At 42.6% G+C, this 13,544-nt stretch overlaps 1 protein-coding gene across 1 annotated transcript in view; it reads left to right on the plus strand.

The window, feature by feature from the left end:
• Positions 1-9,707, plus strand: part of TMEM202 (transmembrane protein 202) — a 23,421-nt gene extending 13,714 nt beyond the window's left edge. Inside the window, exons 6-9 of the mRNA XM_007461674.1 lie at positions 3,978-4,116; positions 5,004-5,202; positions 7,052-7,301; positions 9,574-9,707. Of these exons, the coding sequence (XP_007461736.1) occupies positions 3,978-4,116; positions 5,004-5,202; positions 7,052-7,301; positions 9,574-9,707 (722 nt within the window). The remainder of the gene's footprint in view (positions 1-3,977; positions 4,117-5,003; positions 5,203-7,051; positions 7,302-9,573) is intronic.
• Positions 9,708-13,544: the final 3,837 nt, after the last annotated feature.

Raw genomic sequence — 13,544 nt, forward strand, 5'->3', positions numbered from 1 at the left:
CGGACTCTCAACCACTGCGCCACCAGGGAAGCCCGGCAGGCGGATTCTTAACCACTGAACCACTAGGGAAGTCCCTCTCCTTCACTTTTGAAGGTAATTTCATAGGCTACAGAATTCTAGGTTAGGGTCTTTTCTCTCTCAACACTTTAAATATTCCACTCCACTCTCTTCTTGCTGGTATGGTTTCTGAGGAGAAGTCAGATATAATTCTTTTCTTTGCTCCTTTATTGGTAAGGTGTCCCCCCCGGCATCCCAGCTTCTTTCAGGATTCTTTATCTTTTTAAAAAAATATTTAATTTAATTTATTTTATTTTTTGGCCATGCTGCGCCGCATATGGTATCTTAGTTCCCCGACCAGGGATCAAACCCATGCCCCTTGCATTGGAAGCGTGGAGTCTTAACCACTTGACCAGCAGTAAAGTCCAAGATTCTTTATCTTTGATTTTTTTCAGTTTAAATATCATATGCCTGTAGAGATGTGGATGGACCTAGAGTCTGTCATACAGAGTGAAGTAAGCCAGAAAGAGAAAAACAAATATCGTATATTAACGCATATATGTGGAATCTAGAAAAATGGTACAGATGAACCTATTTTCAGGGCAGGAATAGAGATGTAGACATAGAGAACAGACATGTGGATGGAGGGTGGGGAGGGGAGAGTGGGACAAATTGGGCGATTAGGATTGACATATATACACTACCATGCGTAAAATAGATAGCTATCAGGAACATGCTATAAAGCACAGGAAGCTCAGCTCAGTGCTCTGTGACAACCTAGATGGGTGTGATGGGGGGCAGGCGGAGGTGGGAGGGAGGTCCAAGAGGGAGGAGATATAGGTATACATATAGCTGATTCACTTCATTGTACAAAAGAAACTAACACGACATTGTAAAGAAATTTTACTCCAATAAAAAATAAATTTAAAAAAGAAAGAAAAAAACCCCAAAAATATCATATGCCTAGGGACTTCCCTGGTGGTCCAGTGGTTAAGAATCTGCCTTCCAATGCAGGGAACGCCGGTTCAATCCCTGGTCGGGGAACTAAAATCCCACATGCCCCAGGGCAAATAAGCCCACGCACCACAAGGAAAAGATCCCGAGCACTGCAATTAAGACCCCACGAAGCCAAAAATAAATAAATAAATAAACAAATATGATATGCCTAGGTGTAGTGTTTTTTGTTTGTTTGTTGCTTGTTTTGTTTTTTGGCATTTATCCTGCTTTTGATATTCTCTGAGATTCCTGGACCTGTGGTTTGGTGTCTGACATCAATTTGGGGGAAATTCTCAGTCTTATTACTTCAAATATCTCTTCTGTTCCTTTCTCATTCTTCTCCTTCTGGCATCCTGACTTCATGTATGGTACAGCTTTGTAGGTGTCCCATAGTTCTTGGATATTCTGTTCCATATTTTCAGTCTTATTTTCTCTTTGCATTTCTTTTTGGAGGTGTCTATTGATATATTCTCATGTTCAGAGATTATGTCCTCAGCCATGTCCTGTCTACTAATAAGCCCATCAAAGACATTCTCTATTTCTAGTACTGTATTTTTAATCTCTAGCATTTCTTTTTAAATTTTTTCTTAGAATTTCCATCTCTCTGCTTATATTGCCCATCTATTCTTGCGTGCTGTCTACTTTACTCATTGGAGCCCTTAGCATATTAATCATCATTGTTTTAATATCATCATGTGATAATTCTAACATCCCTGTCATATCTGAGTCTAGTTCTGGTGCTTGCTCTGTCTCTTCAAACTGTGTTTTTTGCCTTTTAGTACCACTTGTGATATTTTCTTGATAGCTGGTCAGGATGTACTGGGTAAAAGGAACTGTGGTAAATAGCCTTTAGAAATGTAGTGATAACATGTTGGGGGAGGGGAAGCATTCTATAGTCCTGTGATTAGGTCTCAGCCCTTTTTTTGGCGGGGGCAGAAATAGTTCCTCAAACAGGGATTGAACCCATACCTTCGGCAGTGAAAGCACAGAGTCCTGACTGCTGGGCCGCCAGGGAAGTCCCAGGTCTCAGGCCTTGAGTGAACCTCTGCCTCTGGACTATGAGCTTCACAAGTGCTTCTCAGTTCCCCCTTAGCTGCTATAGGACGGCTTGAATGGGCTGGAGTTGGGAATTTGCCTTCCCTCACAGGTTAGAGCAAGCTGGAAGTTCGATACTTCCTTTCCTCCAGGTTGCTTAAGCTCTGATAAAACCCCAACAGTTTAGGCTCTGGTCAAATAGTTTCTCCTCATAGAAGGCCTTGTTAAGAAGAACAGAATGCTCTGGTATATTTTTAAATGGTTCTTTTTCCCCTCCCCCGGGCCAGAAGTATGGGATTTTTCTCTAATATTCTCTGCGAGAACCTGGTCAAGCTGCTGGAGGTAAAATTCACTAAAGTGTGGGTACCTCTCTATGACTGGGTCCCACTGTACTTTTTTTTCTTACGTTATGCGGGCCTCTCACTGTTGTGGCCTCTCCCATTTGCGGAGCACAGGCTCCGGACGCGCAGGCTCAGTGGCCATGGCTCACGGGCCCAGCCGCTCCGCGGCATGTGGGATCTTCCCGAAACGGGGCACGAACCCGCGTTTCCTGCATCGGCAGGCGGACTCTCAAGCACTGCGCCACCAGGGAAGCCCCCCACTGTACTTTTTTTCTTTACTCACGGTTAACGATTTATTACAAAGGATATTAAAGGGTAGGAATGAACAGCTAGATGGAAAGATACCCTAAGACGTAGTCGCGAGCACAGGAGTTTCTGTCCTGGGGAGTTCGCGGTGCACCACCCTCCCAGTATGTGGATATGTTCTTTTTCTTAAATTGACATATAGCTGACTTAAAATATTATATAAATTTCAGATGTACAACATGGTGATTCACAATTTTTAAAGTTTGTAGTTATTATAAAATATTGGCTGTATTCCTTGTGCTGTAAAATATATCCTTGTAGCTTATTTATTTTATATCAATACATAATAGTTTGTAAGGGACCTATAGTTTTTAATCTCTCAGTCTTGTTCACACTGAACCTTACAGTGCAGATTTTCCTATGCTGGTACTAATTCCTGCAGAGGTTTCTGCTCTAGTAAGTGTTTTTTTTTCTTTTTTCGGCTGCGTTGGGTCTTCGTTGCTGCGCATGGGCTTTCTCTAGTTGCGGTGAGCGGGGGCTACTCTTCGTTGCATTGCTCGGGCTTCTCATTGCCGTGGCTTCTCTTTTTGTGGACCACAGGCTCTAGGCACACAGGCTTCTGTAGTTGTGGCTCGTGGGCTCTAGAGTGCAGGCTCAGTAGTTGTGGTGCATGGGCTTAGTTGCTCCCCGGCATGTGGGATCTTCCTGGCCCAGGGCTTAAACCCGTGTCCCCTGCCAATGGCAGGTGGATTTTTTTTTTTTTTTGCAGTATGCAGGCCTCTCACTGTTGTGGCCTCTCCCGTTGTGGAGCACAGGCTCCGGACACGCAGGCTCAGCGGCCATGGCTCATGGGCCCAGCCGCTCCGCAGCATGTGGGATCTTCCCGGACCGGGGCACGAACCCGTGTCCCCTGCATCGGCAGGCGGACTCTCAACCACTGCACCACCAGGGAAGCCCCAGGTGGATTCTTAACCACTGTGCCACCAGGGAAGTCCTCTAGAAAGTTTTGATTCTCTGTATTCACTTTTCTGCCTCTCCAGTTCTATGGGGTCACAGTTTGCCTTGTGATCTAGAAGAGTTGTTGATTTTCAGTTTGTTTAGTGTTTTACTTGTTGTTACAATGAAGTGACAACTTCCAAGCTCCTTGCACGCCAGACTGGAAACCAGAAGTCCAGTCTTCCTCTTTTTATATTTTTAATTTTCAATCAATCAAGAAACATCACCTAGGGACTTCCCTGGTGGTCCAGTGGTTAAGACTCCACGCTTCCACTGCAGGGGCCACGGGTTCAGTCCCTGGTAGGGGAATGAAGACCCTGCATGCCCTGCAGTGCAGCCAAAAAATAATAAAAATTTTTAAAACAGAAACATCACCTAATCGTTATGATGTTCCAAGCACTGTAGTAGATGTTGAGGCTGTGTCCTTGCTGCTGAAGGAAGTTGCAGACCAGAAGGAGATACAGACAGACAAACTGCAAAACTATGTGATAAAGGTCATGAAAGGGCAAGTACTGTAGTGCTGTAGGAGCACAAATTCTGGGATCGAGGGTTGGTTTCAGAGAAAGCTCCTCCCGAAAGGTAAGACTAGAATGACTCTTGACTAAAGTTAACAAAGATGGGGTGGGAAGTGTGATAGGTACCATATGCAGGGTAGATAACATTTGTGCCATGTGCAAAAAAGGACCATGCTGGGTTAGGAAGCTGCATGAAGAATAAAACTGTTTGGAGCACAAGGTGAGAAGGAGGGAGAGAATGAGCTTAGATGTCACTAGGCTTTTGCTCTATGACATTAAGGACCATGTCCAGCAGGAAACAGATGGCTTGGCTCAAACTGGTGAGTGCGGAAGACTTAAGGGACTATTTACAGGGTCCCCTTAGAATTGTAAAAGGTTTGGGGAAACCATCAGTAGGAAGAGTTATTATCACTCCTAAGCCTGATCACTTAAATGAAAGGAACAGTGACCAGAATAGAAAAGTGTGGCTCTATGGAGAGGGCTGCCTATCAGGAGCTCTATCTTAGGTAAAGGGAACATGGATGAGGGTAAAATACTCACCCTCAGTACTCTGGTAAAGAGAGAACCAGGGAATAAACACACTGATCTCTACACCTCTGATCTTCTGCCCATGCCTGCCATCGGTCAAACCTAATCAGAGTTTGGATAGCAAGAAAACCCACTGAATCATCCAAATCTGTCAGCCTCCTTGAGCAAGGATGGAAAGTGGATCTGGAGGAGCACATGGAAGATCTCCAACAAGTCACTGCACCCTCAGTACCTAATGCAATACCTGACACAGAGGAGAGATTGAATGACTGAATGAGGCTGGATAGGGAGTGGAAACCCCATCTTGCTGGGTTTTACTGACTCATGCTAATACGATTTTACTTCATAGTGGTGGGGAACAATCAGAGTATTTTAAGCAAAGGAGAGACAATTGGATTTGCATTTTAGAGACATCAGTCTTGGTAACTGTGGAGAATAAACTGGAGGAGAACAAACCTGGTAGCAGAGAGGCCAGGTACAAGGCTGTTGCAGCAAAATCCAGGACAGAGATGACAGATGCTCTAAAGAACTGGAGACGAAAATACAAGGTGGGCTTAAGGACCTTAAAGGGTAGAACTGGCAAGAACACATTGTGATTGACTGGTAGGAGATAAGAAAATAGTATGGGATGGGGGTGTAGGTTGGAAAGAGGATGACTATATTTCTTTTTTCTTTTTTTTTTTTCCAGTCTAACGCCGTTTTAATTTTATTCACAGTGTATCTGCTTTTTAAATATTTATTGGAGTATAATTGCTTTACAGTGTTGTATTAGTTTCTGCTGTGTAACAAAGTGAATCAGCTATATGTATACATATATCCCCTCCCTCTTGAGCCTCCCTCCCACCCTCCCTATCCCACCCCTCTAGGTGGTCACAAAGCACTGAGATGATCTCCCTGTGCTATGTGGCTGCTTCCCACTAGCTAGCTATTTTACATTTGGTAGTGTGTATACATCAATGCTACTCTCTCACTTCATCCCAGCTTACCCTTCCCCCTCCCCATGTCCTCAAGTCCATTCTCTGTGTCTGTGTCTTTATTCCTGTCCTGCCCCTAGGTTTTTCAGAACCTTTTTTTTTTATAGATTCTATATATGTGTTAGCATACGGTATTTGTTTTTCTCTTTCTGACTTACTTCACTCTGTATGACAGACTCTAGGTCCATCCATCTCACAACAAATAACTCAGTTTCATTTCTTTTTATGGCTGAGTAATATTCCATTGTATATATGTGCCACATCTTCTTTATCCATTCATCTGTCTATGGGCATTTAGGTTGCTTCCATGTCCTGGCTATTGTGAATAGTGCTGCAGTGAACATTGGGGTGCATGTGTCTTTTTGAATTATGCTTTGTTCAGGGTATATGCCCAGTAGTGTGATATCCAGGTCATACGGTAGTTCTATTTTTAGTTTTTTAAGGAAACTCCATACTGTTCTCCATAGTGGCTGTATCAATTTACATTCCCACCAACTGGGCAAAAGGTTCCCTTTTCTCCACACCCTCTCCAACATTTATTGTTTGTAGATTTTTTGATGCTGGCCATTCTGACCGGTGTGAGGTGTTACCTCATAGTAGTTTTGATTTGCATTTCTCTAATGATTAGTGATGCTGAGCATCTTTTCATGTGTTTGTTGGCAATCTGTATATTTTCTTTGGAGAAATGTCTATTTTGGTGTTCCGACCATTTTTGGATTGGGTTGTTTGTTTTTTTTTTTGATATTGAGCTGCATGAGCTGCTTGACTATATTTTTTAAAGACCTCTTTTGGTGTTGGTGTGTCTGTGAGAAATCTGAGTTCAGTAGGCAAGTTGCTGTAGGAGTGTGATGTTCGACAGACCTGGGCAGGAGAAAGGAATTGGATCAGATCTGGCAGAGACATTGTACCCATGCTTTGTGTTCTGACTCCTGTTGTTTGTGTCCCCTGGGGTTGGGGAGGGGTACAAAAGGGTCTTAGGGCAGAGGGGGTTAGTTCTATGGCAGTTGAGAAGCAGTGAGCCGGAAGCTAGGATGGAGAGAAGAGAAGGAAATGAAAGGACCTTCCCGAATGTTTACAATATCAGCAGAATGAGCTACCCAACCTACAGGGTGAGGAAGCCTTTTGTAGGCCAGGTAGTAGTAGGGGTCCTTTTGGAGACAGCAGCTTCTCTGTGTCCTGGGGAAAGTATCGAGGTGGCAGAGGCATAGATCACTCCATTTTTTTTAACTGGGGACAGGTGAAATGGAATGTTTTTTTATTTCGTGGGAGGCTCTGGAGTCAGAGGAGAAAAAGACCCTGAAGTGTGGAGGGAGGAGGAGTTCCCCAGAGCACAGGATTCAGGGCTTGACTTTTCTGTGAATGGAGATGGAGACGCGTGGGGTGAGAGTCCTTTCATGATGTCCCCCTCCTTTCCCCACCACAGCCAATTCTCCCCCGCATGCACCGCTTGTCTTCCACGCCACCCTACCAGCGCCGGCTCCTGCAGAAAAGCCGCAGCTACATTCGCCTTCTCTGTGCTTGCTTCTGGGGCTTCAGCTGTGACCCGCTGCTCTGCTTGTCCCCTTTACACTGGGTGCGGTTCACGGTGCTGAAGGACAGGCAGAAGCTCTTGGCGGGGCTCTGGACCGTGTGCCACCACGATCTCTGCTGGAACCACACACCGAAGGCACCCTGTGAGTGCTTTCCAGATCCCAGCCCCCTCCTTTGGTGGACCCACTCAGATCCTCCACAGCTCCCCGCTCTCCTTTCTCCTTCCCACAACCCTGCCCCTTCCTTCCCCCACTGATTCACAAACGTGTAAGGACAGCTCCTCCAAACAGGGTACATGTGCCCAAGTTTGTCTCATCTAGGCTCCCCCAGTGACTTGAAAGCCAAAGCCCCTTTGTGATTGGAAGCTAATGCCTAGTGACCTTCGCACTCACGACTTCCCTCAGAAAAAGAAATATTAGTCATTTTACACCATTATATGAAAGTTACTTCATAACAGACCTCTAAAGGTCATGGTTACAATTTCAACTTTTCCCTCGTTGTGGAGTAAATTATTTATTTCCTTGTTAAAGGAATTCCCCACATCAATGAGGAGATGGAAAGAGGGTCCCTGCTGGTGCCTGTGAAGCCACCCACTTGGTGGCTCCTTGCTCTGACTGCATTGCATGTAATACAAGCCCTGATTCCATCTGCTTTTGTCCATCGCTTCCCAAGACCCTGTCCATCCTTCTTTCAGGGCAGGTCACCTCTGCTGCAGCCAAGCTTCTCTTTTCGCCTTCCCCTGGCAGACTACCTCCAATACTCCGTGGCCTTCTTCCTCATGTCTGCTTTCAGCATCCTCATTATTATTACATGGCTCAGCATCTCTCTCACCAAAGGGCCAGGAGACAAAACCTACATAGATCTGGGTGTATCCATCTTCTGTTTCATCTCAGGTACAACATAATGAGGTTGGAAATGTTTGTCCCTGGAGTCCTTGTATTTCTTCCCCTGCTGGTGCCATTTCCCCTTTTTTTATCAAGTCATTCCCGGCCTCACATGAATACTGCTGTCACAGGACCCTTGTCTCTTCCCAAAGGGAGGAAAGCTTTCAATAAACTTTCACTCCTGACAGGGCTATTGCCTCTTAAAGAGGGGACCTTGAAGAGATTATGCTTAATCCAATGGAAACATCTCTAAGAGTTGTTATCTGAGGGACTAATGGGGAGATATTATAGGCTGGAGGCCCTTCTGGCACCCAGAAAATTACCATGTAGCTACTAGCTACCTGTTCTGTCCATCGTGTCCATTTGGCCTCTGCCAAATGGTCTTCCCACGACCACTGCCATGTAATAGGCCTCCATGGCATGAGATAGCTGAGGGTGACAGGAAGTGCAAAGACTGGGAAGAGAGTGGAGGCAGAATGAGGGCTATTGTGGGTAGTAATTGCTTTCATTCTGATCCCAGGCACCTGCCTATGCTTCTGCCTCATCTTATTCCTGATGGAAGTGAAACTGTACAGTAGGAAAGTCTCAGAGCCCCGTTTCCTACTAGTCCACCGCATCAATTGGTGGGGCAGTATCTTCTACGTGATAGTTGGTGAGTTAAAGGTCCTGTTAGGTAGTGAAGGCACAGAAAAAGCAATTCTAGGTGATTGGCCCTTCTCCCTATCTCTTTTTCCCTTTCTTTTGGTTGTTTGTTTAGTATATTAGAATCTCATAATTTGGAAGTGTCCTGCAAGTGTCATTGTCATGTCAATGAGCATTCTAAAGCAAGTGCTTCCAACTTATCTAAAACATTTTTTCTATAATGATACCTGACCCTGAACAAACAGGAGAAAGATTCAGGAAATAGAAGAAGGCGGCAAAGGTATAACTGAGCTATTCATAGTTCTTCTGTTCTTCCAGAAGACAGTTCCTTAATTCTCCTCTCCTTTTATCACATCAAATAAGGTTTCCACCTTTATGGATCTCCAGAATAAAGCAATAACATTGGAGTTTTGCCTGTGTAATACTTCTCCGATAATCTTTCTAAACCACATACTTATTTTTATTAACTACAACAGTGGTCTCTAAACCATTGCATCACACACTCTATTAGTAAGACACTTTATAAAATTTATTTATAAAATACGTACATGTATTACATTACTAATATAGCCATTACATTGTAAAATATACTCAAAAATAGAATTTAAAACATTATTTGCTAAAAATATAAAAAGAAATTATTATTTTCTTCCTGTGCCTCAATAAATTGGCTTGCATACCCCCCAGAAAACACTAGACTACAGAAAAGCTGGGACCAGTGTTTTGAATTCCAAGCTCCTAAGGATAATGAACAGGATATTCAGACATGTATTATTAATCAAATTACATTATAATTAAGCCAGTGTTACTCTTCAGGGGTGTTTGATGACTTAAGATTTAATCTATTACTCATCCACAGTGCTGACCCTGACTTTTTCTTTTTCTCTAGGGTTCCTCTCTGGACTCAGTCACTTAAGTTCTCAGGTTTCTCTTCCAGATCAAAATCTCCTTGTGATCCCTATAACAAGGACAAGGATAGGAAATATAGCCACAGTAGAATTGAGTCTATCTGAGGCGAATTGAGTCTATCCATGGGTGAGAAACATGTAACAGAAAAACAGTTAAGTTCAGTGGCACAATCAAGGACCCAGACAGAGGCAGGGACTGAGACAGAGCCAGAGAGAGAGAGACAGGGCCAGAGATAGGAAGTGAGTCAGTAATACGGGATGAGTTAATAACTCAGGCAAGGTCAGCTACTGAGTTAGAACCAGTAGACACAGCAGAGCCAAGGCCTGAAGCAGAGAAAACAGTAGGTATTGTGAATATGTCAAGCAATAGACCTGACGTTAATGAAAGGAAAATGACTGAAGACAGGGGTGACAAAGACAGATTCAGCTGAGATAAATGATGATAACAAGACAAAAAGATTAGTCTTAGATACAAGGTAGTAGAGGACAGGGAAAAAAAAAAAAAAACCTATGAGAGAGATTTCCCTTCAGGGCTGAAGACATTTGTTGAGTCTGTATGAAGAGGAGTAGGAGTATCAGAGGTAATTCTGAGATGACAGTATAATGACTGTTGAACCCTCCCCTAAATTATGCCTCATTCGCTGAATACGTTGATATTACGGATGAAAGAGAGTCATTTGTATGGTTTAGGTCAAAGACACCAATAACCTACAAATCACAAATAAAGTGATGAAAAGCTAATTAAAAGAAGTTTCCAGGGCTTCCCTGGTGGCACAGTGGTTGAGAGTCCGCCTGCCGATGCAGGGGATACGGGTTCATGCCCCGGTCCAGGAAGATCCCACATGCCGCGGAGCGGCTGGGCCTGTGGGCCATGGCCGCTGGGCCTGCGCGTCCGGAGCCTGTGCTCCACAGCGGGAGAGGCCACAGCAGTGAGAGGCCCGCGTACCGCAAAAAAAAAAAAAAAAGTTTCCATGTAGTGTTGTGTGCTGTGACTGGGAAAGGCTGCAAAAGGTGGGGTGCCCAATCCACTAAGCCTTTCCAGATTCCCATGACCACACAATGGAACATTTCAGCAGAATGGAAAGAGCACTGGGTTTGGAAATTCAGACTCTCATTTTGTGGCCTTACTCCCCTAATGAGCTAGGCTGACTTTTGGCAAACATTTAACTTTCCTGGGCCTAAGCTCCTTCATTGACCAGCAAGGCTCTGAAATTTCTAGTACTGACTGTTTTGGCCATATATGGTGAAAAATAGAGAAATTATTCCCGTTGGCCCATACAACCCCAGGTTATCTTAGTAGGTAACTTAGTCTAGTCAGAGTAATTAAATTCAGTTCTCTATCTCCAAGGCTACTTTTGGCAAATCACTTCTCATTTTTTATTCAGATAGCTCATTTAAAACATGTAGGTGATTCCCATGGTTTTCGACTATTTGCAAGAACTAGAAAGGAAGGAAAAAGGTAAAGGCAGAAGGAACAGACTCTCTGAAAGAGTATACCATCTAGACTCAGGGAATTTCAGTGAGGGTTTAAACGGTTTTGCACAAGGGGTTGTGGCCTTTAAAACCAGAAGCTAGTTTTTTGGTTGGCAATATTGGTAGTTCACCATGATAAACCACTCTTAACTCCTTAAATGTTCGATATTTTACTATTTCTGCCTGCCTGTACCTCTTACTAGCTAAATTCTATGGCCCTTAATTTTATCATCTTTAAAAGTGGCCTCAACGAATAATATCATTCCCATTCCACATATTTTACTTTCTGGAACATTAGATAAGGGACCAGGATTGGGAATAAAGGGTAGACAATGCAGGGCACATTGAAAGATATTACTCCCAGTAAATATGAATTAACAGATGTCCGTATTAAAGTACAGATTCTGTATGGGGATAGTTAATATTTTAGTCATACCTTAATTTAGGTTACTTAAATTGATTAGATAATTATATAGCCAAATACTACTAAGCAGATGATTTGATAGTTGAGGGACAAGGGAAAAAAAAGGAAACCTGCCAAGGGAAGGTCTAGATGGGAGGGAGAATTTTGACAGCTTGCAGGCAAGATGAAACCTGTAACCTCCAATTTCTCCTGGAGAGCAGGGACACTGAAATAGTAGAAACAAATGTGGGGGACTTCCCTGGTGGTCCAGTGGTTAAGAATCCACCTTCCAATGCAGGGGATGCAGGTTCGATTTCTGGTTGGGGAACTGAGATCCCACATGCCGCAGGGCAACTAAGCCTGCGTGCCACAACTACTGAGCCTGTGAGCTCTGGAACCCACGAACCACACTAGAGAGAAGCCCACATGCCACAGTAAAGATCCTGCATGCCACAACTAAGACCTGACTCAGCCAAATAAATAAATTAATTAATTAATTATTTTTAAAAAGGAAACAAATGTGGAAGATTGATAAACACAAAATTTATCTCCTTATAATTTTGCTTAAAATCATGGCAGCATTAGATATTTGACTGGTTTGGAAACGTGTAACCTCCATTTTCTCTTATTCATAACCATCTTCCCATGCATCATCCAACCAGCAAAAATTTTAACAAAGATTTATTAAACATTAACAGGTAGTTCACTATGAAGTCAGGGGAAAAGGCAATAAGAGTAAAGGGTAAAATACAAGTTTCTGGAGCTCTAATAGCACACAAGAGGCACTGCACACCCAGTTCAGTCCAGGGGCTTAAAGGAAAGGTGCTCAGAGTTGCTATAACATGAATGAGCTCATTCCTGAAAAAGACAAAAATGATGACATAGACCTTATCTGAGAGAAAAAAAATCACTCAGCAAGTCATTTGTGTGAACCTGACTGTTCTAAAGGTTTTGGGAAAAGGAATAATACTTTAGCAACACAGCAGCTTTAAATAAACTTGTTCTTAAAAAGTAAAAAGCAAAATAAAAACAAAACTTCCTCAGCCAGTTTTCTCCTTGGACTCTAGCTTCTTGTCATAAATGGATATTGCTCCAAAAAAGAATGTCTTTCCATTTGTTTTATAGTTTTCATTCATCAATATCTTAGAGATTTCCAAGTACAGGTCTTTTACTTCCTTGGTTAGATTTACTCCTAGGAATTTTATTCTTTTTGATGCAATTGTAAATGGGATTGTTTTCTTAATTTCTCTTTCTGATAGTTTGTTGTTGGTGTTTAGAAACTCAACAAAATTTCTGTATATTAGTTTTGTATCCTGAAACTTTACTGAATTCATTTATGAGTTCTAATAGTTTTTTGGTAGTTTCATGTCATCTGCAAACAATGACAGTTTTACTTCTTCCTTTCCAATTTGGATTCCTTTTATTTCTTTTTCTTTTTTTTTTAAATTTTCTTTTTCTTATCTTATTGCTAGGACTAGGACTTCCTATGTTGAATAAAAGTGGTGAGAATGGGCATCCTTGCCTTGTTCCTGATCTTAGAGGAAATGCTTTCAGCTTTTGACCATTGAGTATGATGTTAGCAGCTTTATTCATAATAACCCCAACCTGGAAACAATCTAAATGTCTTTCAGTGGGTGAATGGTTAAGATGTGCTATATAAATACCATGGAATATTACTCAGCAATAAAAAGGAATAAACTATTGATACACACAACAATTTGGATGGGTCTCAAGGGAAGTATGAAAAAAAAACCCAAAGAAAATTTACTCAGTGATTCCGTTTATATACCATCTTTGAAGTGCCAAATTTTAGAGATGGAGGAAAAATGAATGGTTGCCAAGGATTAGGGATGGAGGAAAGGAGCAAGATGAAATGGGATTGTGGTTATTAAGTGACAACAAAAGGGATCCTTGTATGGATTAAGCTGTTCTGTATATTGACTTTGGTAGAGGATACATGAATCTAACTAAACATGTGGTAAAACTGAATAGAAGTAAATGCAGTAAAGCTTCTAGAAGAAATTATAAGAGAATAACTCCATGAGATCAGGATAAGCAAAGATTTCTTAAACAGAG

Source organism: Lipotes vexillifer, unplaced genomic scaffold (genome assembly GCF_000442215.2).
Source record: "Lipotes vexillifer unplaced genomic scaffold, Lipotes_vexillifer_v1.1 scaffold962, whole genome shotgun sequence".
NCBI classification, from domain to species: Eukaryota; Metazoa; Chordata; class Mammalia; order Artiodactyla; family Lipotidae; genus Lipotes; species Lipotes vexillifer.